The sequence below is a fragment of the Balearica regulorum genome, chromosome 11 (assembly GCF_011004875.1).
Source record: "Balearica regulorum gibbericeps isolate bBalReg1 chromosome 11, bBalReg1.pri, whole genome shotgun sequence".
NCBI lineage: Eukaryota > Metazoa > Chordata > Aves > Gruiformes > Gruidae > Balearica > Balearica regulorum.
The window spans coordinates 1,692,451-1,716,896 of record NC_046194.1 but is presented as its reverse complement, the minus strand read 5'-3'; the positions used below and the strand labels follow the sequence as shown (position 1 = coordinate 1,716,896).

Here is a 24,446-nt window from a genome sequence, read left to right as displayed (position 1 = left end):
GGCAGAGGCACCGGCTGCCCGCTTCGGGCTCTCCCACGGCCCCGGGAGGGGAGGGCCCCCCGCGCCCCGGCACCACGACACGGAGCCTGCAGCGGGCCGTTGGGGCGGGTTTATTTATAACGGTGTCACAGAGTATTGCGTAACGCAGGCAAACGACAAACACGCTGGTGACGGCGCTCGGCCGGGCTCCGCTGCACCCTCCCTGTCCCCGTGCCCTCGCTGGCACCCATGGGTGCAGGGGGGTGGTCGCACCGTCCCGCACGCAGTCGGGCTTTCCGGCGTGGCGGTACCGGGTGGCTCCCACCGCCACAACCAGGGCTTGGAGTCGGTGCGAGGAGCCCGGGGCAGGGGGAAGGCTGTACCTAGGGGAACACATGGCGTCGCGCGTAGAGGGCCGAGGTGTCTGCACCGCGTGCGGCACAGCGGGGAACGCGCTACGGGCATCTACGTCCCACAGCGGGGCGCGTGGGACCGGCGGCTGTCGGTGCGAGCAGGCGGCAGGTTAGCTTTCCTCTTTGTCAGCCTCCTCCTTCTCGTCTTCGTCGTCTTTCTCCCCCTTGAGTTTTTGGCGAGCGAATTCCTCGATGACGATGTCCTCCTCGCTGGAAGGGAGAGCAAAGCGTGGTGAGCCTGCGGAAGGCGGCCGTGGGGAACCCACGGTCCAGCTGCCTGGGATGCACCGCAGCGAAGAGGGTGAAATTCCTGCTGACACCCAGACTCCTAGTTTGGGGCGATGCGGTGCTCCCCCCCCGGCCCCGTCACGCCCCCCCCCCACGGCAGGGAGCAGTCGGGTGGCGCAGGGTCACTGTGAACCACAGCCTGACCCGAGCACAGATGTCCAGGATGGATCGCTGGCTGGGCTGCCAGCGTGCGTGACCAGAGGAGCTGGGCGAGAGCAACTGCAACTTTCGGCGTTTTTTAAGACGATATTTTGCATTGTCAAGGGAAAAAAGGGAAGGAAAAGAAATTAAAGTGGAGACAAAGAGATTAGTTACCTCCTTGCGAAAGGCGAGTGGTGGATGACATCAAGGGAGAGCCACAAAATGAAAAGTGGGGGAAGAAAATGGAAAAAAAGAGTCAGCAAAACTGATTCCAAAAGCTTGTGAATGTGAAATGACTTGGCAAAATCTACAGGGAGCGATGGTGGGGGCGGGCCAAGAGATTTCCTCCTCTGAAAGTTTAAATATCCTCGTTGAGCTGGGAAACTGAAAGGCTTTGGTGTGAAAGCCCTGCAGTTGCAGCCCGAGTTTCCAGACTCCAGCTCCCAGTGCTCGTGTCCCGTTTCAGAGTGTAACCAGACACAAAAACAGCCTCTTGGGCCTTCGCAAGCCAGGGCCGGCTGTGGGGCTGGTTGGCGGCCACGGCTGTCAGGCACGGCTGCCAGGAATGGGTTTGGCACGCTGCGGCTTCCCGGGGGGAAGCAACCCCAGCTGTGGCTCCAGCTGGAATACGCTCGTGTGGTGGGAGGAGGAGAAGGCTCTGGCACCGGGGAGCGTGCGGGGGCACGGGGCTGTGGCCGGCGCTGATTTCAGCAAGCAAGAGACCTCAGGACGGATGGGGACCAGAGCTATAGGGGACGTTATGTCCGGTGGCGGCACTCGTGACTGGGAGACACAGTACTGCCGGCTGCGTCCGAGGGACACGGCGAGACCTGGGCTCGCAGCAGGAGAGGCCGCTGTGTTTGCAGCAAGGGGGATCGTAAGATAAGCCCTGGAAATTTGCAGAACACGTGCCGAGCCCAGCATCTGAATCCCCCCAGCCTGTGACAACACTCCTGCTGCCTGTGCCGCTGTGGGGGCTGTTGTGCTGTCTGCTGTGACACGGGGGCTCAGGACTTTGAGGCCTGGATGATTTAATCCAAGGATGTAACCTCAAGCTGAAACGGGGCATCACATCCATCTGCGATGGATCTGTACAGTTTGTGTGTTAGAGGAAACAGTGGCTTGAGGTATAAGGAAACGTCTCTTTACCTTGGCTTATCTGTAGTCCATTGACAAGCAAAGCACCGGGAGGCGAGGATTGGGAGAGAGACAGACGTGCAGGTTAATACAGGAAGGACATTGCAACTAACATCTCCCGTTTGCACGGAGGCGGCTGCATCAGCATTGCTTTTACCAGTTTCCCCTGCACAGGGTCTGCCTCTTCCTGCCCAGAGTTTTGGCAGCATCCCAGACACTACTTACCGTCCGCAGGCTTCGGGTGCATCAGCATGACAGGCAGCTCGACCCCAACATCGCTGGAAGGAAAAGTTTATTCTTTCAATATACCCGCCCAGTGCCGCACCGTGCTCGGCCCCGCAGGCAGCTCCCTCCTTACCTGGAAGTGAGATCCCCCAGGATGCTGTGGCAGCGGGAGAGAAGGGACAGAAATCAGCCAAGGCAGAGGAGGGGAGGCGTAAGACTTTGCTTTATAATAAGGTAGAAGATGATTTATAATGGGGGTGGAGGTGCGGGAGTCAGAGAGCAGCCCAGCGCCGGGCTGCTCCACGGCCTGGGGGAGCGGGGCAGGGACGAGGAGACCCACGGCATGAGTCCCTTTGTCACCTGCCTGGTGGTACAAGATCCCAGAGCACACCCCAAGGGGACCGTCCCTCCCCCCTCACCCGCAGAGCCTCACCCTCCTCGGGACACCACCAGGTTGACCTTCACTTTGTAGGACACCAGGATGCCCAGCACCTCCTTGTCCATGCCGGGTCTCAGGCTAGGAGAAAGGCAGAGCGGAGCGGTGAGGTGGGCAGTGCTGCCTGCAGACCCCGTCCAGTCCCCCCATGGCAGCTCCTGGGACTGTTTCCCTGCCCCGTTTCGTGTGGGGTGCGCTGGGGTTTAGCAGGAGAGGACAACACAACGTGGCAGTAAAAGAGCGGGGAGGGCAGATCACTTGGCTGAAGCCACGGAGCAGTTTCTGGAGGCCACGTGAGCTGCCTGAGCTGGGATTTACTCCTGAGATGAGATGCGATGCAGCTCTGCAGAGGGGTACAGGGGCTTTGGATGATGGTTGGGACTGGGAAGCTACATCTCTACCACGAGATGGAGAGGTGGGTCTGTGGCCATGTCTCAGAATCCCTACATTTTCCAGCTGGATGGGGTGGGCTCAGGCACAGGAGGTGTGGGGGACCCTTGGTGGGAGTCCAGAGCATCCTGAGCAGCAGGAAGCTGTTGAAGAAGGGGAAGGCATGAGTCCGGCCGTGGCAGGGAGCGGGGGGAGCCCGCCTGGCTCTTACATGGTGGTGGAGGCCAGGTTGGTGTCCTCGTGCTTGAGCTTGCCATCGAGAGCGAGGCCTCGCTTCTCACGGTTGGCCGAGAGCGTGGGGGTGACGGAGTACGTTTTGGAGAAGGTGGAGTTGGCCGCCACGTTCTCACTGGGTGGGAGAGGAGAGCTCAGAGCCAGCACCAACCTGGTGGGTGCTCAGCACCCGCTGAGGATGCTTGCATTGCGCCTGGCACCTGGGCAGAGCCAGACTTCCCCCACCCTGCCTTCCCCACGCAGCTGCCTGGGCCTGTTTCCTTCTTTCGTTCCCTTATACAACCACTTCTTTTTTTCTACCCACCACCTTTGCTGCAGCCCTTCTCGTTCTCAGGGCGCAGAGTCTGCGGCTGGCCTCAGAGATGCAAAGTGAGGAGAGGAAGCAGCCGGGGGGGGGGCAGCTGCACACCTTCCCCCAGGGACCTCCCCAGCTGACGCTGGCTTGTGCTGAGGGCAAGGTGTCCACAGCCTTCCCTCTCCTCCGCTTCCTCTGCATCTGCTCTTCTAACCCTGATATTTTTGCTGCCTGGTGTAAAACCATCTTCCCCACCCCCTCTTGCCATCAGTCTCCCCTCCTCCTCCTCCTTTCTCTTCCTCCCTCTGGCCACCATGCCGTGACACCCCCAGCCGCTTTTTACTTACTTTATCTCCTCGGTGCACACAGTCTTCGTGTATTTATCCAGCGAATAGAGGACCACGTCTGTGATCTGATCAACTGAGGAGAGACAAGAGAGAGCCGCGTTGGTGACATGGCACAGCACAGGCGCCCTGTCTCCATCTCCAACAGGGAGGCTGGGATGCAGTGGGTGCCGGGATGTGCCCCTCCTGCCCCCTCTTACCTGAAATCTTAATTTTTTTCACAATCTTGTTGGTGGTGTTGTTGATATTGACGGTCACGTTGATGGGATCTCCATGGTAGTAGATCTGTGGTGGGAAGAGGCTCGGTTAACGCGACCGGGCATCCCGGTCCCTGCCCCTGGGGATGCACGCGGTGTCACGAGCCAGGGGACAGCCCCGGTACTGACCTCCTTATCCAGGGAGGCTTCGAGGTGCAGGGGCTTGTCGGACATCATGAACTGCCGGGTGGTCTCCGACTTCGGGGCTGGCCCCGTCTTCATGGGTGCAAACTGGATCTTGCGGATGATGAGGCGCACCGAGTTCCTGCGGGGTGAGAAGCAGTCACCCCCAGTCCCCCCCCGGCAGGAACGTGTCAACATGGCCTTCGAGGGGACATGGCTGACTTTAGGGACATCACAGTGCCTCTAGGCAAAGGATGCAAGCTGCAGCCTGCTCTTGGGCCGTGGTGGGCACTGACCCGGGGACCACTGCCCATCCTTCAGGACACGGGGACCACTGCCCGTCCTTCAGGCAAAGTACGCGATCCAACGTGGCACAAGCTGACAGCAGGTCCTCGGCCTGCCCCCGAAGCTGGCCACCCCAAAATCATCTGGTGGTTCGGTTTTAGGGCCATGGGGCAGGAAAGAGATCCCCTGCAAATACCTCTTGTGAATTTTCTCCTCCAAATTTTCAGCACAAAATCCTTTGACCTCGAAGTCCACGCCGCAGGCCTGGGGGGACACGTACGGTCACTAAGGAGGGGCTCAGAGCTGCTTGAGGTTTAGGTTCATTCCCCTCCTTCCTCCACAGCATCCCCGCAGATCCTGGTGCCAGCTCCAGCCATCCTTCCTCCCCAACCCTCACCCCGTGGGCCACGTCCGTACGAAAGAGAAGTGGCTCTCATTTTTGGCACCTCACAACTTAACCCCCTGCCAGGGAGAATGGATGCAGGAGACACGGGTTAGGGTCAGCAGCTCACCTTTCCCACATCGTCTGGCCCTGGCTGGAGGGTGACCGAGCAGGGCAGGTTGGTGGCAATCTGGGCAGAACAGGGAAAGAGAAAAAAAGTAAATAAAGAGCGTGTGCAGAGATGAGCCCTGGTGCACACCATGGAGGTGTGTGGTTGGGAAGGGCTGAGCAACCCCTACCTCAAAGGTGAAGGGGTAGGCGTTCTCCCCAAGCTTCTTCAGCAGCTTCTCCTGCAAAGGAGTGAGGGTTTTGGGTGTCTGGTCCGGCACCGGCGGGAAGATCTGGGTGGTCAGGACATAGAGGTCCTTCCTGAAGGTCAACCCGATAACGTCGAGGTCATCTCGGCCGTAGCGAAACGCACAAGTCAGTGTCACGTACACTGATGCCGGATGGAAACGGAGAGGAGTGGGGTTAGGGGAAGGGTGAGGTAAAGGGAGGGCATGGGGGAAAGTGGTTGCATAAAGAGAAAAGAAAGAAAAACTACTTTAATAACTCTTCAGCAGAAATACAACTCTGTTAGCAGGACCTGGACCTCAAACACTAAATATGAAGTTAACAGGATTCATTAGGTCTTTCTGCAAGGCACAGGTAGCTTCAGCGCCGTGCCCCAGGCAGGAGAGGTGAGGAGAAAGAGGCAGCCTTCCCCCCCAGGTCAGCTGCCCCGGCCCCGACGTGCAACAAGCTGTGAACACCCGTTGCAGCTGTAACCTGACTGCAGTCCCAGGCTGCTGGGGAGCTTTGCACCAGTGTCCATCATCCCTCCCTCTTACAGCCTGGGGTTTTCTATATGAATACCTTTCCTGTCCTTTAGGTACTCCGGGTCAATTAGGCAAACGCCATCTGCAAACAGACAGAGAAGAAGGGACGGTGAGCTCAGCTGCACGGAAAGATCCTTGCAAATACACAGTGCTGTTTAAATTCAGATAATCCGCTCATCAGCTGGGAAGGTGACTGAGGGGAGCTGCCATTCAAGGGGACGGCGATGCCTCCTCCAGCATCTCCACCAGCGTGGCCGGGTTGTTTTGCAAAGGGACTTTGTCCCTTTCCCCACCATTTTTCTGTAAGGGTGTTTGCAGGAAAATTGGACGTTTGTTCCTCTGGAGCTGCCCTTGCTCCTCCTGCGCGGGCGGGAAGCAGAAGTGAGCAGCCACCAGCACCGGGATGGGTCTCCCGTGCTTCCCCCTCTGCGGTGGGCACGACCCCACTCACCTACAGAGTCCACCGACTCCACGTGATCCACAAAGTCTCTCTTCCCCAGGTAGATGGACAGCTGGAGGCAGCATGTGGTGAAAGGAAAGAAGGAAACGGGTTAGCGTTTGCCATTGAGTTGGCCAAAATTTTCAAGCCCTGAATTGTGTCGTGGCGCTCGTTAACCCTGCCGTTAGCGTGTCGGACCAGACATCACATTTAAGGGTTCATATAGGTTTTTTTTTTTAATTTCTATTTTGAAAAGCGAGCCCTGCGGTAGCATTGTGGCAGGTATAGCAGGAATCAATCAGATTTCAAAGGGAAGGGAAACCCAGCCTGCATCCTGTCCCACGGGCAGAGCCGCCCCGGAGCAGCCCCAGCACATCCTGCCCCTTGAGCTGACCTGCACCCCGGGACGGGGCGCACGGGCCCGTGTCTGCGGGCATGGGCTCACCTTGCTATTGGGGCTGGTCTTCTTGAACACCCTGTGGAGGAAACACAGACAGATGGGTTGGGAAAGCCCTGGATGAGGCTGGATGCAGCACAGCCCGCTCCTGGGGCAGGGAAGGAGGGAGCGGCCGTTCGTCTCCCTGGGGCAAGGAGGCGAGGGCTCCCTGCAAGCATTGTGCAGCTCCGAGAGCTACGACAGTGCGTACGTGCATGTCCTGGCTTGGGAAATTCGGTGTCCTGCAAATTTGGAGCCCAAACCCTCCCCATCTTGCTGCCCCGGGGGGTTGTCACGCTCCTGAGCTCAGCGTGTCACCGTCAAGGATGGGGTGCATTAGCTGGCTGCGTCTTACGGGCAAATGAGAAAGCACCAACACGCGGAAGAAAAGAGAAGGTGCTTTGCTGGCCCCGGGACGGCTCGCTCCATCGTGCTGCGGTGAGCTCCCATCCCTGCATGCAGGGGCGGCGGGTGGGGGGAGCCGGGGTCTCGCTTTCTCCCTCTGCTCCTGCCCCGCAGCACCCTGCTCCATCCCAATTAAAAAAAATAAGACACTTACTTTGCTCCTTCTGCCATTTTAAGTCAGCGGCCACGCAGGCGGGGATCTGCAGGGAGAGATGGAGGGAAGTGCTGGGCCTTTCGCCTTTGCAGAGCTGGTGTGCTCCGGGTTCAGCTGGGGCTGCCCCCCCGTGCTGGTGGCTGGAGACCCGGCGGGGCAGCCGAGCCGAGCAAGCCCCTCGCCCCCAGCTGAAAAGGCAGCAAGGAGGAGGTGGAAGAGAAAAAGGGAGAGCGATGCTCCAGCGGGGCAAGCTTCAGAAAATAGGAAGCACAGGGGAGGCTCCCAAGGGAGCAAGTTCAAGGCTGGGGTAGGCAAGAAAATGAACAAAAGGGCTTACGGCGTTTCAATTTTATGAATTTTTCTTGTCTGCAGGAAATTGGCTGTCATGGCTTAACGGCAGGATTGGGCTCGTTTTGTCCCGTCACTCATGGGAGAGTGAGGAAACCATAGGCAGAAAGGTCGAGGGGCAGGGGGGGCCTCGGGGTGCACAGCCTGACCCATGGCCCCCCATCCCCATCCCCATCCAGCAGCGCCAGAGCCGGCTCTGGGAGGGCAGTGCAGGCAGCCCTGCCTTCACACCGAGAGCCCTGCCCAGCCCAGCCCTGCCTGCCTGCGCTGCCTGCGTTTTGCTTGCTCAAGCTTGGTGTTCAGAATTAAACCGTAAATATCACACTGATCACCAGCTGATTCGACGGGAGATTAGATGGGATGAGCTCAGCTTCTTAAAGTTAGGCAGCTCTGACATTAGCAGAGCTTAAGCCCGGGCAGGATTTTAAGCCTCAGGGGTGTGTGGGCAGGGCCGCCTTCTTACACAGCCACAGGGATGCTGGGGAGAAAGAAGCAATTGATATGGGGGGGGGGAGATGATCCTCTTCCCCACTGGAAAACAAGGGATTAGTCCCAAACACGGGATCTTTGATGCCCTCAGGTGCTGCGGCATGTGGAGCTCAGGCATCCTCATCCCCAGGGTTCCTTGGGCAGCAGCAAGAGAAGACGCGAAGGGAGCGGGAGCAGAGCGGTGCCGTGGGCTTGGCCCTCAGCACAGCCCGGGAACTGGGGAGAGGGCGATGAAAGGTGGAGGAGAGAAGAGCTGAACTCCTCCTCTGCCTCTCCCAAGCCCCAGAGAGGGGCACTCGGGCCCCTCCTGGCATGGCTAACCTCTCCCACGCTGCTACCCGGCCCCTCCACCCATGCCCTGCGGTTTGGCCATGCTGAAATCCTTTTGACCAGATTTTTTCCCCTTTCAGCCCTAAACCGCCCTCCTTCCAGCCACAGTCCGGCACCAACCTCCCTGCCCCCAAGTGTTTTCCAGAACAGCAGAGTCGTGCCCCAAAGTGCTGGCAGGTCCAGGCAGCAGAGCAGCAGTGCAGGCAGCACTCACCTGGCTGATGGATAGAAGCTCTCCTCTTCCTCTCCCAGCACGTCCCACTGCCACCCAGTCACTATGGGCTGCTCCCAGTCCCGCAGCTTCTTATACCCCCCCGGCAGTCCCTCCCCTGGCCTCTGATCTCGCCTGCTCGGCTTTGGCTGGAGATGCGGGGGGGGGGGGCGTGTGTGTGCACACCGTGGGAGAGGGACTTTCGGGAAGAATCCTATTAGTTTATTAATTGGGGAGACGCTTCATGAGTAAGAGTGGGCTGTAAATACGGCTGCTGCTGGAGCCCTGAGAAAGCAGCTTACGGAGATTGACAAAGCGGGCTTAGGAGCAAGGTGATGGTAATTGAGGTGGAAGCTCTGCTCCCAGCGGGCAGGGGTGCAGGCAGGGGTACGGGCGAGGGCGCAGATTCCCACGAGGGCTTTCTACAACTGCTCCCATGACAAGTGGAGCCGGGCCAGCCCTGGGCACGAGGGCGGATGGAGATGGCAGAGGGACGGGAGGGACCTGCTGGGTTTTAGCCCTCCCTTACGTGCTTTGCTGGATGGCTAACAGATGGACAGGAGGTGCAGGCACCTTCTTGCCTATGTGGCTGGTCACCTAGACGTGACCTGCTGTGGTCCAGGGCACATGGGACACCCTTGCCACGGGGGTGCTGATGGGGCAAAAGCACACGTGAGGTTTGGGGCTGCAGCAGCAGCTCCCGTGCCGGATTTTGCTCCCCCTAAAGCAGCAGGGACGGGATGGCCACCCCTCGGTAGTGGGACACAGACCTGCCGCCGTCCGCCGGCACCGCTGGGCTATCTGCTCATCCCCGTGTCATTTCATAACACCGCAGGCTGGCCTCGCCTGACCCGATTAGCACATTATTAATTCAAGGTTTGCTGCTGCAAATAGAAACCATTGAAAGCGCAGAGTGGATTTGCCTTACGGCCAGAGAGAAGCGCTCCCCACTACCACCCTTCCTCGGCCGCTGCACGGCATCCCCCTCTCACGGCGGTGGCTGCAGGATGCTGCCCCCGGGCTGGCCCTAGGGACAGGCACAGACCCCAAGGACAGCCCAGAGCAGCCTACAAACTACTCCAGCAAGGCCCCACTCGTCTTCCTCACCTCCAGCATCCCTCGAGCCCTTGCTTGTTCAGCCAGACCCTTTGCTTTGAGCATGCAGTTGGTTCTGGCTCAGCCCCCGGAGCTGAGCACCGAAGTTGGGATGTCTCTGCTCACCGCTGTGCCTCCACCCCAGAGCTGCCAGCACCCTGGATCAGCTCAACGACCTTCATCACCTGGGTACCAACCCCTCCCAAACACAGCCCACCTGTGCCTCTGGTTCCAGGAGCCACTGGGAGCCACTGGGAGCCACTGGGAGCCACTGGGAGCCCCCACCAGCCCCACTGCCCAGGGCTTTAGCTGTCAGCACACGTTGCCCAGGGCTGGGACTTGTGATCTCTTTAGTTGCACACAGGAGAGCTGCTTAGTTTGCAGATTAGCGGGCGCTATTTCTGCCAAGGTCAGGGGGACACGTGAACTGTGACCTTCCCGCTGGCGGGTGGAAGAGGAGGAGGAGGAGGCAGCCCCACCTGGACACCCGCTGCCCAGCCCGGGGGGGGGACGGTGGAGCGGCTGCCTCCAGCACCATGCCTAGGGCATCTAATCCTGAGCTCTCTGTTTGCAGCTCTTCATTAGGCTCTTAATAAGGCCCCTGAGACCGGTCCCATTCCCAAGAGCCGTGGCCGTAGGGTCTGCGGAGCGTGGCGAGGGTGAAGAGCAGATTTCATTATGGGCAACTTTGCCTCGGTTTTATCCCGACTGGGTGGATTCAGCCAGAGAGACCTTGGCCAAGTAGGGGGGCAGATATTTCCACCCCCAAAACGGTGGTGAGACGGACAGACCACATCCCTTCCCGCACTCGCACCGTGCTCTGAATCGAGCACCGGGGAAGGAAGCTGGGGGATGCAGCGCTGTGTTAAAAATAATAGGGAAATGAGAGAGGGCTTCTTCCTTTTTCCTGTTTAATAAATGGCCAAAAGCTCCTTTCCTCTCCCGCATCCCACCCGTACCTCCAGGTCCACCAAAGGGCCCCTGCCAGCGGGGCAGAACATGCTGGACAAATGCTGGCGGACTTGGGGCTGGCGGAGCGTGTGGGAGCCCGGCTTCATGCCTGGCTCCCGCTGGCATGGGGACAGTGCCCTGCGGTGTCCTGCCTCCCCAGGGAATGGCCACGAGCCTTCCCGCACCCTCCTCCCGCTTTAGTGCCCTGGCCTGTAGGATGTCCCCTCGAAGGGAGCCCGGGGGGAGCCGGAGCCACCCAGCAAGCTGGCACCGGTGAACCCACGTCGCCTTCCAAAATACAGCTGTCCCTGGGTGCTGGCAGAGCTCCCCGGGTGCCCGTGCTTCTGGCAATGGCCCGGCTCAGCCTCCGGCACTGCGCACCGCAGCCGCCTTACGTAAATGCCCGCAGCCGGCAACGCTGATTTCTCAAAGCCCCTCAGAGCTCCAGGTCTTCCTCCCCTGATCCGGATTAAGTGGTGCAGACGGCATTAATCCGAAGCCAGGCACCTCCGCGGCTGCAGGGAATTATTGCCGCGCTGTTAAGTAATGGGAGGGAGCAGTGCCAGCGGAGCGGGTCTCTGGCGGGACGGGGGGCTCCAGACCCCCCCATTGCTGCGTGTTCCCGTGGCGGGTGCTGGTGAGAGACGCAACCGCTGCCGTGCGGCACGGAGCCGCCAGCCCAAAGTCAAGCGGGCTGCCCAACTTCTCAGTGGCCCCGGCCACAGGTTCCTCTCGAGGCCGGGAGCCCAGGAGGAAGCCTCGGCAGGGGCATTTGGCACGTCTGTGCTGGCGGGCTTGGGCAGACGGTGGTGGGGGACGGTCCCTTTGCGTTGGGCTCACGGCTGCAGGGGTCGGCTGGTGACGCCAAGGGCAGCAGCCAGCCAGGAGCGTGGCTCAGCACAGCACTCCATCCTCATCCTCCTCTGGCAGGAACCCACTGTCCCATCTCTCCCTGGAGCAGCCCTGGTGCTTCCAGGCACCCCGGCAGCAGATGGTGGCTGCTGCTCATCTGTAATTAATTGGTGCTAATCACCCTACCGCAGCTCGAGCCAGCCGCTTGCCCAGGCGGCCGCCGGCACGTGCTCAGCCCGCTCGCCGCTTGCCATGAAGGACAAAACCTCTGGGTCCGTGCCCAGGAGCTGCGGGAACCCTGGTGCTGTTTGCAGCCCCATCCTGCTGGGAAACGCCTCCCTCCTTTCCGACCCCACTTCCCTTCTGCCTGCAGGCAAGGCACACGCAGACGGGGTGACGTGAATGCCATCGCGGGTGCCCAGCTCGCTCGGCTGCCCGATGCCCACAGCGTCTCCTTCTCCATGTGTCCGGCGGCAAACGGCAGAGCTCAGCCCCGATGCGGGCAGCAAGGTCCCTAGGAGCGGGCAGCTCAGTCACTGCCCGCAGGCTGCCCACCGCCCCAAACACATTTCGGGGGCTTGCTGCTGTCCCACACCGCTGGGGGTCCCCTCTCCTGGGGTCCTGCCCAAGGGATGGGGCTCTCCCCCCGCCATCGCCTCTCACCCCTGAAGAAGATGAGCAGCGGGGAGCAGGGCGGAGGCAGATCCCCCGCTCCAGGACTGCTCCTGCCTGCACCCTGCCATGCTCAGACCCGTGCGGCCGCAGGCTTCCCCCCATGGCGGGGCTGGAGCGGGAGGAGGAGCGAGGAGGCTGGTCCTGGCGGTGGGGAGAGCAGAGCGCAGAGAAGGAGGAAGAACGCGGCCACCGCCGCGGTGCTGAGCGAGCGGCACGGGGCACCGAGCGGGTGGGCCCGGCCGGTGCAGCCGAGGAGTGGGGGCACCAGGGTGGGTGCTGCCTGACCCCACGCTGCCGCCCCGACGGGCAGCGTGAGACAGGCAGGGCTGCCAGCACGCCCCGCGGGAGGAAGCCCAGAGCAGCCGGTGCAGCATCGCGGCTCTGCTCCTGCTTGGCTGCACCCCGCAAGCTCAGCTCGCTGCCCCCAGCACCCCGCAAGAGCCGCAGGAGCCTCACGCCGTGTCAGCGAGGGACGGTGAGTGTGTCGGGTGAGGGCTGGGCCCCCGTCTGCTGCCGGGACGCCAGCATGGCCTGTCCTCGCTGTGCACCAGGGCAGGATGGTGGTTCTGGGGCTGCAGCACGGGGTGACCCTCCCGCGGGAAAGGTCCGTTCCCTGATCTGCCCCTCTCTGCCCCCATGCATCCCACAGGCTGGAGCCCCCTGCGATGATGAGCGTCCGGACCCCCAGCCTTCCCCCACCGCCCACCCGGTCCTGCTCCTGCCACGCTGCCTGGCCACGGGGCACCCTGTCCCCATGAGCATCACCTCGGCAGCCGCCCATCACCCGCTGGGACCTCCAGCCGCCGGCTTGTTTGGGTACCAGGGGGCTGGCCCCCCCGCACCGCCCCCACCTTCGCCTTCCCCAGCGGACCCCGCGGGCCAGCCGATGGCCAGCATCCGCCGCTGAGCCCCGATGCGCGGCTGGGACGGGGACCCAGCGCAGCCCGTGTCCTGCTGTTTCAGAGGATGGCGGCAGCAAGCTGGTACCACCGGGACATCAGCCGGGTGGTGGCGGAGGAGCTGCTGGCCAAGGCCGGGCGGGACGGCTGTTTCCTGGTGCGGGACAGCGAGTCGGTCTCGGGGGCATATGCCCTCTGCCTCCTGTGAGTCCCCTGCCTGGCTTCTGCTCGTGGCTTCTCTCTCTTGTCCCTTGCTGGGGTCCCTCTGTCCCTCTCCCTGCTCTGGGCTCCAGGCACGCCCCTCCTGGCACCGCCAAAACCTCACGGAAAAGCTGCCGGCAGGCATGCCGGTGGGGTGCCAGCTCTCTTTGGCATGGGGGTTTTCGGGTGATCCCCAAGTCGGACCAGGGGAAAACCCCGTGTCCTTGGGAGCAGGTGGGAGCCTGGACCAGCAGCTCTGCCCAGTGCCGGGGTCGCTGAAGGGAGAACCCGAAATCCAGGGCACCCCCAGCCCTTTCGAACTGCCGGCCCGGTTGGCCCGGTGCGCGGGAGCGGGAGAGGCTGGCTTGCATCGCCCTCCCTCTGCGAAAACAAACATCCCCTCTCCCTCCAACCCCCACCGCGGCCACATCCGGACCGCAACGCCCGCTGTTAACATCTCCGATGCCGGGACTTGGGGGCTGCGTTCCCTGCTGCCCACGGGGCCCCTCGCCATCCCCACGCCTGGGACCGGGGTTACAGCCCCCGAGAGCATTGCTGCTGGGGCTGCCTGCACCCTTCCTCGCTGCCTGCACCCTTCTTGCAGCCGAACGACACGTCTGCAGCGGGGAGCGCGCGGGGCGGCGCCTCGGCGGGTTTGGCAGGATGCCACCCCCTTTCCTACGGCTGGCCTGGCCCGGCGCGCGGGACGAATTGCAAACACATGGTGCCGAGGGGCACCGGGTTACGGGGGGCACGCCAGGGGTTCAGCCGGCAGCCGCCCCAGATCTGCCGGCATCCCAGCACCGAGTTGGAGGTCAGGCCGATCCCAGGTGGGACGGTGGCGTGGGCAGGGATGCTGCAGTGGCCTCAGAGCAAGTGTGACCGTGGTGTCGCAGCCATGGGGAGCACGGCGCTGGGCTCCGGCTGTACGGAAACCCTCGCCGCCGTGCGGAGCCACGGGGCCGTAGGTGTCTCAGCTAAAGCTGACAGAGACGTGGCCGAGCTCCCGGCGTGCCATGGCCGTGCCGCAGCTGTGCCTGCTGCAGTCAGGGTGCTGTTTGGAGGCAGCGGGACGCTGCGCATCCTCCCCTGCAAATGGGCGCAGATGCAGTGCTGAGGGTGCAGGTTATTTCCCGAAACGAGAGCTCAGTTCCTCTCTCTGCAGAGGGCACAGGATATTTGCATCAGGGCTGGGTGCCAGGCACCCCCTGCCCCAGTGCTGCCACATGCCCACGGTGTCGCGGGGGGCACGATGGGGACCCTCCGTCTGTCTCTCCCAGGTTCCAGAGGCATGTCCACACCTATCGCATCCTCCCTGATGACGAGGGGCTGCTCTCCGTCCAGGTGGGTGCAGTGGCCGGTGCCCAAAGCTGAGTGCCACTGGGGTGCATTCCCTGCCCTGGCTAATGCCGCTGGGCACCGTGCCGGGCAGGCCACCGGCTGCGAGCTGGGGTGCGGGCAGGATGCAGGTGCGGAGAGACCGGGGTGCTCACCTCCCCTGCCAGCCCCCGCACAGCGCCCGGAGAGGTGGTGTCTGCCTGCCCTCGCCGGCACGCCAGCACGGCAAGTGAGCGGTGCGGTTTGCTTTTTGCACGAGCTGCCTGCAACGCCCAGCACCGCAGGATGTGAGCGCTTTGCAGCCACCCCTTCAGCACGGGGCCGCCTGGGAAGGTTGCCTCCACGCCTGCCCCACGCCTGCTGCCAGCCCGCCTGGGGCGGCACAGCAAAACACTTGTCCCCTTCCTGCCACTGTCCCTTGCCCCAGCTTGGCCACGCAGACCCAATACCTGTGATGTCCCCACGATGTCTGTCCTGGCCGCCGGCTCGGCCTCGCTTCCCCTCTTGGGTGCAACTTCACGGTTTCTCCTGGTACCCAGCTCTCTGCAGCCGCCCTTTCGAGCCCCCTAAAAAGAGCATCCCCAGGGTCCCTAGGGAGCATCCCCATCTGCTGCACGAGGCAGATGTCTCCACACTCCTCTCCTTGCTCTGCTGCCCTGCACGGGGTGAGGCCCCCACGGGGCTGGCGTCCGGCCGGCACTCACAGCTCACCACGGGCGCGTTTTGGGGGACAGACCCTCTTGACATGGCAGGCCGATCTGCAGCCCGCCGAGGGGCTGCCCTGGCATACGGAGCTGGCAGAGGGGAATGTGACGGTGCTTTTCCCCTCTCTGCCCCCCCAGACCGTCCAGGGCATCCAGGCCAAGTGCTTCCGCACCCTCCCCGACCTGATCGGCGCCTACCAGCAGCCCAACAACGGGCTGGTGACACCCCTGCTCTACCCCGTGCACCGGCCGAGGCAGGCGGCCGACGAGGACTCGGGTGAGCCGGGGACAGGGTGGTGGGGGCCACGTCAGGCTGCCAGCGGGGAGGGCATCCCGCTGAGCTGGCTGTCCTCTGCCCGCAGATGGGGAGGACGGCAGAGGCAGCGGACACGTGGCGAGCACGGTGCCGGCCGGAGGAGGTGGGGTGGGCGCGTGGCTCAGCACTCCCATCGCCGGCCGGCCCCACATCTCGCAGCAGCTGCACCAGAGGCTGCAGGAGCAGGTCCACAGCAGGTAACGCACCCCTGCCCGCCCCAGGCTGACGGAGGCGATGGGGTGGGCACGGCCACCCCTCCCTGGCGATGCCGGCATGCCCCGGGGGGGGGGATCTTTCCAAAGATGCCCGCACCTCCTTGCAGCCCAGCCAGCGACTTTATGGGCTTCATGGCCGAGTACCTGAACCACCACCTGCAGCTGGACCTGGAGGCACTGCGCCATGGGCACCCGCAGCTGCGACATCTCAGCACCGCACTCGTCACCGCCTGCCGGGCGCTGCACAGGCGAGTGGCCCGGGAGCAGCGGGCTGGGGGGGGATGACACCCCCCGGGGCCACCCACCTTGTCCCTGTCCCCTTCACAGTGGCCAAGCGTTGCCACCGAGGCTTGGGAGATGCCCTTACTGGCTCTCACCCGCTCCTCTTCTCTCCTCTGCAGTGAGATCGACTTCACGCTGGCGGGTCTGGAGACACTGGCCAGGGTGTTCGACCCCCCCGTGTCCCCTCGCAGCCCGGCCAGGGAGCAGGTGAGCCCCCCCCCGGGCCACCGCAGCCCCCAGCCACCCACAGGTGGCACAGCTGGTCTGCGGGAAAAGCGGTGCCAGGCTGGTGCCACCACGCTGCTCCAAAAATGTCTGTCCTTCCCCTCAGGGTCTCCTGACCAGCGATCCAGACCTTGAGCTGCTCCTCAACAAGATTTCTACTGTCAACCATCTCCTTTCTTCGCTGGAGAAGAAGGTGCCCATACCCCCCGGCGATGCCAGGCTGGGGAAGCCCGGCTGGGTGCAGGGGGAGAACGGCCACTGCTAACCACAGCTGCTGCCTGGCTCTGCCGGTGCCCCGGGCTGAGCAACCCCGCTCTGCTCCACAAACCCCCCACCTCAATCAGAGCCTCCAGCAAAGCAAGCTGCCGGGGGGTGGCACAGCCACCTCGGGGCAGGACGGGCTGGTGCGGGGTGCCCAGGGCTCCCAGTTAAGCCCAGTGCCCCCAGACCGGTGCCCGTCTCTCCGGCAGGTGCTGAAGTCGCTGCAGGAGACGGTGTCGAGGCACAACCTGGCACTGCCCAGCGTGACGGCAGCCCCCCCGCCGGCCGCCAAGCCCCTGGCCGTGCAGAGCTTCGAGGTGAGGGTGCAGGGCACAGCCGGGCCCTGGTGTCGCTGCTCGGGCAGGGCGGGCGAGGGGCCGACCCGGGAACCGTGTCTTCGTCTGCAGGTGAAGGTGGGCAAGTCGCAGCGGGTGACCCTGACAGTGGACGTGGAGTCGGGCACGGTGGCCATCACCAAGCGGGGCAGCGGGTCCCCCGAGGAGACTATCCCACAGGACAAAAGTAAGGGGCTGCTGACCCCCCATTGGCCGCCAATGGGGCTCTGCGGGGCCATGGGATTCCCCGGCACAGGCCTGATGCCAGGGTGACGGGCTGCAGACCCGGTCGCACCCCAAGCCCCCGTCCCACACTGCCTGCCGGCCCCCGCGGCAGGAGGGGGATGCCACCATTGCCCCCCTCACTCCCGGCGTTCAGTCCTGCAGCTGATCAAATACCAGAGTGTGCAGAGCAAGGTGAGGCTGGTGTACGACCGGGAGCCGCAGAGGAGCCTGAGCAGAGACTTCATCTTCCCCAGTGCGCGGGTGAGCGGCACCGGCTGCGCTCGCTGAGCATCCCGGGGGATACAGATCCGTTACGCAGTGATGCAGCCAGCTCCTGTGCCTGGGGTGATGTACCTCCGACCCGGCCACCGGCACCTTCTGGGGTGCTGTGGCTCCTTTGGGGGCCCTAAGACACCTGTGTTGTCCTGCAGAAGCGAGAGGCCTTTTGCCAGCTGCTGCAGCTGATGAAGATCCAGCACTCCAACCTGGATGAGCCTGACCTCATCTCGGTGTACATCGGGACGTGGAACATGGGTAAGGGGCCAGGATAAGGTCACGTTGTCCTGAGAAGCTGTCACAGCTCATCATCAGCCCCGGTGGGTTTTGGGAGGTGAGGGCTGCAGGGAGCTACCCCAGGAAACCAGAAGTCCGAGCTGGTCCTTGGTGGGAGGAGGAGGCTGGAGAAGGCTGGAGAAGACCCTGACCTGGCCGCTTTTGGGTTTGTCTGCCCCATCGCGATCCACTCAACTGGCTGCTGTGGGGGCAACGGCAGAGGTGGGGTACCGGGAGGGCTTCGTGGTAGCAGTAAATCCCAGCACCAGTCTGGGATGTGCACGGGCGGCCCATGGGGCTGGCACGATGCTTCCCATCCCCAGCAGCTCCTGGAGACACGCAAGGCCTGGGGGTGGAGGGGGGGTTTGAAGAGCAGCCCCATGCCATCCCCTCCCCGGTGACCCGCTGTCCCTGCCCGCAGGCAGCACGCCGCCGCCCCGCTCCATCGCCTCCTGGCTGACCTCGAGGGGCTTGGGGCGCACGCAGGACGAGACCACCGCCTGCATCCCCCACGACATCTACGTTATCGGCACCCAGGAGAACTCCCTGGGCGACCGCGAGTGGGTCGAATTCCTCCGCGCATCCCTGAAGACCCTGATGGCCATCGACTACCGAGTGGTAACGGACCCCCTCCGGCTGTGCCTAGGGGGGGCACTGGTGCTGAGCAGGCTGAAGCCATCCCCCAGCAGTCTCAGGGAGCTGGTTTCCAGCAGCCCCCCCCAGGGCTCTTACCCCCAAACCCAGGGTCCTCTCCCACCCCCAATGCAGCCCAGGGAACCTCCTACGCCTGGTGGACCCCATGCAGGGAGTGTCCTCCCCAGGAGCCGCCTTTCAGGGATGGGTTGGCTGACCTTGCTGCTTCTCTGTCCCCACCGTGCTTGGCCATGGGGTGATGTGGGGGGGAGGGGGCAGACTCACCCCCTGTCCCCCCCCCCAGGTCGCCCTGCAATGCCTCTGGAGCATCAAGATCGTAGTGCTGGTAAAGCCTGAGCATGAGCGGCGCATCAGCCACGTCCACACCTCCAGCGTGAAAACCGGGATCGCCAACACGCTGGGTATAGGGATGGGGTGGGGGGGATGCCCCAGAGTGAGGGGACGGCCTGGGAACCATCCCAGGACCTCCAGGCCCCCTCAGAGCTCAGTGCCAGGCACACCCCTGCAGGGAACAAGGGAGCTGTGGGCGTCTCCTTCCTCTTCAACGGGACCTCCCTCGGCTTCGTCAACTGCCACCTGGCCTCCGGCAGTGAGAAGACCCACAGGTAATGGAGGGGCTTGGGGGAACGGGGCTGCCCTGGGGCAGGGGGGTGTCTCAGGGGGCTGGAGGAGCCCCAGGGGGCTGTGGCACTGTCCCTGTCCTCGTCCTGTCAGGGGCAGGATGAGTTTGAGGTGTCCCCAGGGAGGTTCACACAGTGCTGCTGCGTGTCCCCCCCCCCCAGGCGTAACCAGAACTACAGCGACATCCTGCGCTCCCTGGTCCTGGGTGACAAGCGGCTCAGCGCCTTCGACCTCACCCTGCGCTTCACCCACCTCTTCTGGTTCGGGGACCTCAACTACCGCCTGGACATGGACGTGCAGGTGGGTCCCTACAGGCACCGCAGCTGGGGACCGTGGCAGTGCCGGGGCAGCCGCAGGGGTGAGAAGAACCAGGGCTCACCGCACCTTCCTCCCCTGGCACAGGACATCCTTGCCCATATAACCAAGAAGGAGTTTGAAACCCTCCTGGCTGTCGACCAGCTCAACCTGGAGCGGGAGAAGAACAAGGTGTTCCTGCGATTCAGTGAGTGCGGGGGCAAGGGCAGTGCCCCCCCTCACCCAGAGAGCGGCACCCGGGGTCCCCACAGAGCTCTCCCCGTGCCACCTCCAGCACACGGTGGTGGCCCGTCCTGGCACAGCCCTGCGCGAGGTGCCGACAGCCTGGGGGACCTTGCTGTGCCCTGTGCACCCCCCCTGGTCCCGGTCCCTGGGATCTGCATCCCGAGAGCGTGCGAGCACCAGGACAGTCAGAGGGGACCAAGGGTGGCGGCCGTCCGTGTGAGCCCCAGATGGGGACCGTGACACCCCATGGGGCCCTTCCCCAGCTGGTTGCAGCCGTGGGGGGGACAGGCAGGGACACTGTCCCCATGCCACCTCTGTGTCTTGGTTCCCAGGTGAGGGTGACATCTCCTTCCCCCCCACGTACCGGTACGAGCGGGGCTCCCGGGACAGCTACATGTGGCAGAAGTTCAAGCCCACGGGGGTGAGTTCCCCGAGCTTCCCGCTGAGCTGCAGGACACCACAGGGGACAGGGACAGCAGGCTCAGACGGTGCCGGGGGGCTGCGTGGTGATGCTCAGCCCCCACGCCTCCGCCAGCCCATTCCCTCCCCAAAGGGGGTCCGGGTGGGAGGCAGCTCACTTTCCAGGGTGCTGGGGGAAGCCAGACCCGAGGGGGCACCGAAACCGGCTGCTTTCCCCATTCCTAGATGAGGATCAACGTCCCCTCCTGGTGTGACCGCATCCTGTGGAAGTCACACCCAGAGACCCACGTGGTCTGTAACTCCTATGGTGAGTGAGACCGTGGGGCTGGGGGCACCCTGGGGTGGCCAGTGCTGCCTGGGACCCCAGGGCTTGGGGACCGTCACCCAGCTGCCCCCTCTTACCATCCAGGCTGCACCGACGACATCGTCACCAGCGACCACTCGCCCGTCTTCGCCACGTTCGAGGTGGGAGTGACATCGCAGTTTGTGCCCAAGAAGGGTAAGGGGTTGGGGTCTGTCACCCCCTGTGCCTGGTTTGGGGTGAGCCCTGGCCGCGGTGCTCAGCCGGCGCACGCCAACCCGCCGGTGCCTGCCTGCAGCTCCAGGATCCGGCCCCGAGCCCCTGGCCTGCATCGAGTGGGAGAGCATCGAGGTGATCGTGAAAACTGCCAGCCGCACCAAGTGCTACATCGAGTTTCACTCCTACTGCCTGGAGGGTGAGGCGGCCCGGCGGGACGGGGTGCACCCCTGGGGTGCATCACGGGGGCGAGCTGGCCCTGGCTGAAGCTGTGCCCCCCGCTCTCCCCCCGGCAGAGGCCCAGCGGAGCGGGGAGAACACCTCCCAGAGCTGCGACATCCCCGGCTTCCTCAAGTTGGGCTGGTCGGCAAAGCACCTGCCCGTGGTATGCACCCCGAGGGGTCGGCAGACGCTGGTCCCTCCCAGCCCTTGAGCATTCTGCTCCCTCCACTTCCCCATCCGTCCTGCTGGCTCCGTACCCTGAGCCCCAAGGGGTGCCGGGGCTGTCACTGTGTCCCCCAGGACAGAACCCCCCCCATGCCACCCTACCCTGCGGCAGCGCCCCCGAGCACCCCTCTCTCTGCATGCAGCTGAACCCCATCCTGCCAGACCTGGAATACCTGGGGGACCAGCACCTCCTCCTCAGCATCAAGGGCGTGGAGAGCTGCGAGTCCTTCGGTGCGTGCAGGATGGCGTGGGGGCCACCCTGGGGGCATGGGGGGTGCCAGGCATAGCCCCTGCAGGGCTCGGGTAACAGCCTGCTGGGTGCGAGGTTTTGCAGCTGGAGCTTGGCAGAAGGGACCCTGGCACCCACCCCACTCCAGGGGGGCTCACCTGCCCCCCCCGAGCTGCCCATGGGGGGGTAACACAGGCGTGCACTGTGCCTGCAGGCGAGTGCTGCATTGCCATGAGGTCAATGATCGGCAGCATGGCTCAGCAGTTCGAGACCTTCCTCTTCCACCGCGGCGAGGAGACAGGCTCCATGCGTGGCTGGATGAAGGTCCGTGTCCCCAAGGACAGGCGCAGCACCCGCGAGAGGCTCTACGGTAAAGGCAGCCGCACACCAGCCCCCTCCCATCGCCCTGGGCACGGGGGCTCGGGGCCACGCTCCAGTACACCATGGCCGAGAGCTGCCCGTGCCCGCGCCGCCCTCCTGGACCCCAGCCGTGGGCAGGGGCCGTACGGGGCCCGGTGGGGAGAGACCAGACTTCGGTGCCTTTGCAGAGTGGATCAGCTTCGAGGAGGAGGATGCCAAGCTGGCGGCAGAGGCCCCGACGTGCCCCAAGCCACCCCTGCAGCCACTCAGGTAGCCCAGCCAGGCTCAGCCCCGCCACGAGCCCCGGCCGTGGGGTGATGCTGAGCCCTCTCCCACCATCCGTCGCAGGAGCCGACCCCGCAGCCTCCCGGAGCCGGCTGCCAGCTACACCAACCCAGCCTACTTCATCTTTGAGGGGGTCCCCAACGCGTGGGTGCCAGCCCCCGGCGCCGGCGAAGCACACGACAAGAAGGCGGAGAGCCTGGCCGGGGGCCAGCGGCACCGCAGCCCCCTTGGAGCGCGGGTCCCTTCGCCCTCAGAGGAGGAGCGGTGGGGCGGCTGGCCCCGCTGCGTGCCAGGGGACCCGTCCTGTGGGCGCCCACTCAGCCCCCCCAGCATGGGCCGGCAGAGGAGACCCAGATCAGCCATCCTGGCAAGGGATGCACCGGCGCTGGGCGACTGCTCGCTGACAGCGCTGCACATGGCCACCTGCCTGAGCCAGCTGGACTGGGCGGCCCCCAAGCGCAGAGGGGACAGCCAGAAGACCCTGCTGTGCCAGACCCGCAGCGTCCTGGAGCCGCCTCCGCGGCCCTGCCGGGAGGTGCAAAGGTGCACACCGGATGCTCGCCAGCACGGCCACCCTGGAGAGGTACTGCCGTGGTCCCCATGGGGCTCTGGAGCTCAGCTGAGGGGCTTGGGGAGCTCAGGGAGGGGAGGACACCTACTTTTGGCCATGGGGCCACCAGCAGATGCGAGGTTCCATTCCCATGGCATTCCCGGGACATGAAGATGGGGTCCTGGTGTGACGCTGCTGGCACGTGTCCTTGTTCTTTCTCCAGTGGCCCTGCGACAGGGGCGAGTGGTCCCACAGCGTCGGTGGATGCCTGGGCCACCTCGACTTGCATCAGGATGTGGAAGGGCTGCAGGAGCATGGCTGGGACCACCTGGAGATCTTCAGGTACCCCCAGGACCTGGAGCTCAGAAAGGGGGGCACCACGAAGGCCAGCTCCTATGGCCCCGGGGTCCCTGGCAGAGCCCCACACCCTGGGGGGGAGGAGAGGTGAGCCTCGGGGGAGGATGCAGCAGGGCAGGAGGATATCAAGTCCCCAAATCTCTGTGGATGCCCCAGGGCCATGTAGGCTCCCTGCTCCCTCTTGGTGACTTCCCCAGCACTTGCTCCCCCTCACTTCACATGCAGAGACGTCACGGAGCAGGACCTGCTGGAGGCCAGGGTGCTCAGCCCGACCCATCCCTGGCTCGTCCACGGCAAGCTCGGCGAGGACACCACAGTGAGCCTGCCACAGAGACCCGACCTCGGACCCAGCACCTAGAGCACCTATCCCTGCCTCAGCACCCGTGCGTTCTTTCCTCTGTGGAGCTCCTGGGGCAGGCGGAGAGCTGCCGAGGAGGACCAGGCAGGCAGGCACCCAGGGCTGGACCTATTGGCCGTGCTCCCAACTTGTCTGGCCTCACCAGCAAGCAACTCGGAAAGTCTCAGGAAGCTCCTGTGGTGGACGCTTTCCAGGTCTCGCTGCCTGTCTCCATCCTCCCTCCCCAAAGCGATGGAAGAACCATGCTGAGCCCCACCAGCAAGGAAGGACGGGAGCCATGGGAGATGTTGAGGCCACTTGGGAAGTGGGGACCGCTGGGTGCTTTGGATCTTGAGGCTCAGCCTCTCCAGGTGGCCGACTTGCAGCCTGCAAGGGCACAGCAGCATCTGTGGCCAGCCCAGCCCCGCACACCCTTGTGCCTTCGGCCTCGGCAGCTGTTTCCTCCTCCCAGGGCTCAGCCCTGGTCGGTTGGCGTTCCCAGAGCACTTCTCCAGCAGCCACTCCTGAGGCTGTGGCGCCGGTTCCTTACGAGATGCCCTTTGCTATCTTCATCCAGAATAAAGTCTCAGGGACACTGGGGTGCGTGTGTGCAACGCCCGGTTCTGTGCAGGGACAAGGAGGGAGCATGCCAAATCGAGCCGAGCCAGGCAAGCTGGGTGGGGAGAGCACCGGCTCCTGGTGCCCCAGCTGCTCCAGGACCATTGCCCCCCAACTTCCCCTGCGTTACTGGGCACCCTGCAAACCCTCGAGGCTGCCTTGCCCCGGTGCCCTGTGTGGCTCCCGCACAGGACTGGGCTGGCTCTGCCCTCGGCGGGTGCTTGTGACAGCACGGTTCCCCTCCAAACGCACCGGCTCTGCCTGCTCGGCCCTGCACACCCGGGGTCCCCTGTGCTCCCCCCCCCCCCGCAGCCAAGCGTCCCCGGGCTGCCCCCGCACCAGCCGCCCAGCCCCTCGCACCTCTGCTCCCCCCGACCCAGCCTGCTCTCAACCGCGGTCCCCTGCATCTCGGGGTGCACCCGGCGTGCCCCGTTCATCGCAACGCTGACACGTTTGCACAGCACCCGCCTTTCGCCCACCTGCACGCTCACAACGGAGTTAAATCCCCCGGACCGAGAACAGCTCTGCAGGCAGCGGGGGCACACGCTCCCCCCAAAACACAGCGACACCCCAACCCGGCAGGGCCCCCGGCTGCTGCGACACCTGAGGTGGCCCCGCTTCTGGGGACACTATGCCCAGGCTGGCCTCAAGGTGGCAGTGGCCACCTTTGTCCCCAGGATCGCCCCACAGCGCTGGGGTGCCAGCGGGGGCAGCACCCCGGGGCGCGGACGCTGCCGGGACCCGCGGGGCCCCAGCGGGGCAGGGA

The 24,446-nt window shown here is 64.0% G+C and overlaps 3 protein-coding genes across 5 annotated transcripts in view; 2 read left to right on the top strand and 1 right to left on the bottom strand.

The window, feature by feature from the left end:
- The window catches only part of LOC104641987 (transcription initiation factor TFIID subunit 9), a 189,992-nt gene that overhangs the window by 51,313 nt on the left and 114,233 nt on the right, over positions 1-24,446 (top strand). The window lies entirely within an intron of this gene.
- On the bottom strand, positions 101-7,367 carry ARR3 (arrestin 3). Of its 2 annotated transcripts, none has more exons than XM_075763052.1 (15): positions 7,242-7,367; positions 6,692-6,722; positions 6,259-6,319; positions 5,845-5,889; positions 5,229-5,428; positions 5,060-5,119; positions 4,744-4,811; positions 4,269-4,404; positions 4,083-4,167; positions 3,886-3,958; positions 3,221-3,358; positions 2,617-2,700; positions 2,317-2,340; positions 2,184-2,236; positions 101-630 (listed from the first exon to the last, which is right to left on the bottom strand). In XM_075763052.1, exons 1-15 carry the CDS (start codon positions 7,256-7,258, stop codon positions 503-505), a joined length of 1,203 nt encoding a protein of 400 aa, XP_075619167.1. In that variant the 5' UTR covers positions 7,259-7,367; the 3' UTR covers positions 101-502. The 2 variants fall into 2 exon arrangements, with proteins under 2 accessions (XP_075619167.1, XP_075619166.1); XM_075763051.1 differs by having other exon boundaries at positions 101-602.
- Positions 12,876-23,662, top strand: LOC142603305 (phosphatidylinositol 3,4,5-trisphosphate 5-phosphatase 2-like). Of its 2 annotated transcripts, XM_075762987.1 has the most exons (28): positions 12,876-13,008; positions 13,156-13,295; positions 14,573-14,636; positions 15,473-15,611; positions 15,697-15,847; positions 15,973-16,113; positions 16,267-16,354; positions 16,479-16,565; positions 16,843-16,950; positions 17,041-17,155; positions 17,348-17,454; positions 17,625-17,727; positions 18,167-18,363; positions 18,683-18,800; positions 18,908-19,004; positions 19,182-19,320; positions 19,423-19,522; positions 19,893-19,981; positions 20,206-20,287; positions 20,390-20,479; positions 20,580-20,696; positions 20,794-20,882; positions 21,088-21,175; positions 21,388-21,543; positions 21,722-21,803; positions 21,882-22,401; positions 22,592-22,812; positions 22,951-23,662. In XM_075762987.1, exons 2-28 carry the CDS (start codon positions 13,159-13,161, stop codon positions 23,081-23,083), a joined length of 3,558 nt encoding a protein of 1,185 aa, XP_075619102.1. In that variant the 5' UTR covers positions 12,876-13,008; positions 13,156-13,158; the 3' UTR covers positions 23,084-23,662. The 2 variants fall into 2 exon arrangements, with proteins under 2 accessions (XP_075619102.1, XP_075619103.1); XM_075762988.1 differs by lacking the exon at positions 12,876-13,008 and having other exon boundaries at positions 13,027-13,295; positions 22,592-22,710; positions 22,951-23,224.

Bases quoted from the DNA above. Each gene is read 5' to 3' on its own strand.
- ARR3 (XM_075763051.1), bottom strand. The intron at 4,168-4,268 runs GTCAGTACCGGG...TTCCCACCACAG, and splicing joins AAGCCTCCCTGGATAAGGAG to ATCTACTACCATGGAGATCC. The intron at 3,959-4,082 runs GTAAGAGGGGGC...GTCTCTCCTCAG, and splicing joins GAAAAAAATTAAGATTTCAG to TTGATCAGATCACAGACGTG.
- LOC142603305 (XM_075762987.1), top strand. From the start codon at position 13,159: ATGGCGGCAGCAAGCTGGTACCACCGGGACATCAGCCGGGTGGTGGCG. The intron at 13,296-14,572 runs GTGAGTCCCCTG...TGTCTCTCCCAG, and splicing joins GCATATGCCCTCTGCCTCCT to GTTCCAGAGGCATGTCCACA. The intron at 22,813-22,950 runs GTGAGCCTCGGG...CTTCACATGCAG, and splicing joins CACCCTGGGGGGGAGGAGAG to AGACGTCACGGAGCAGGACC.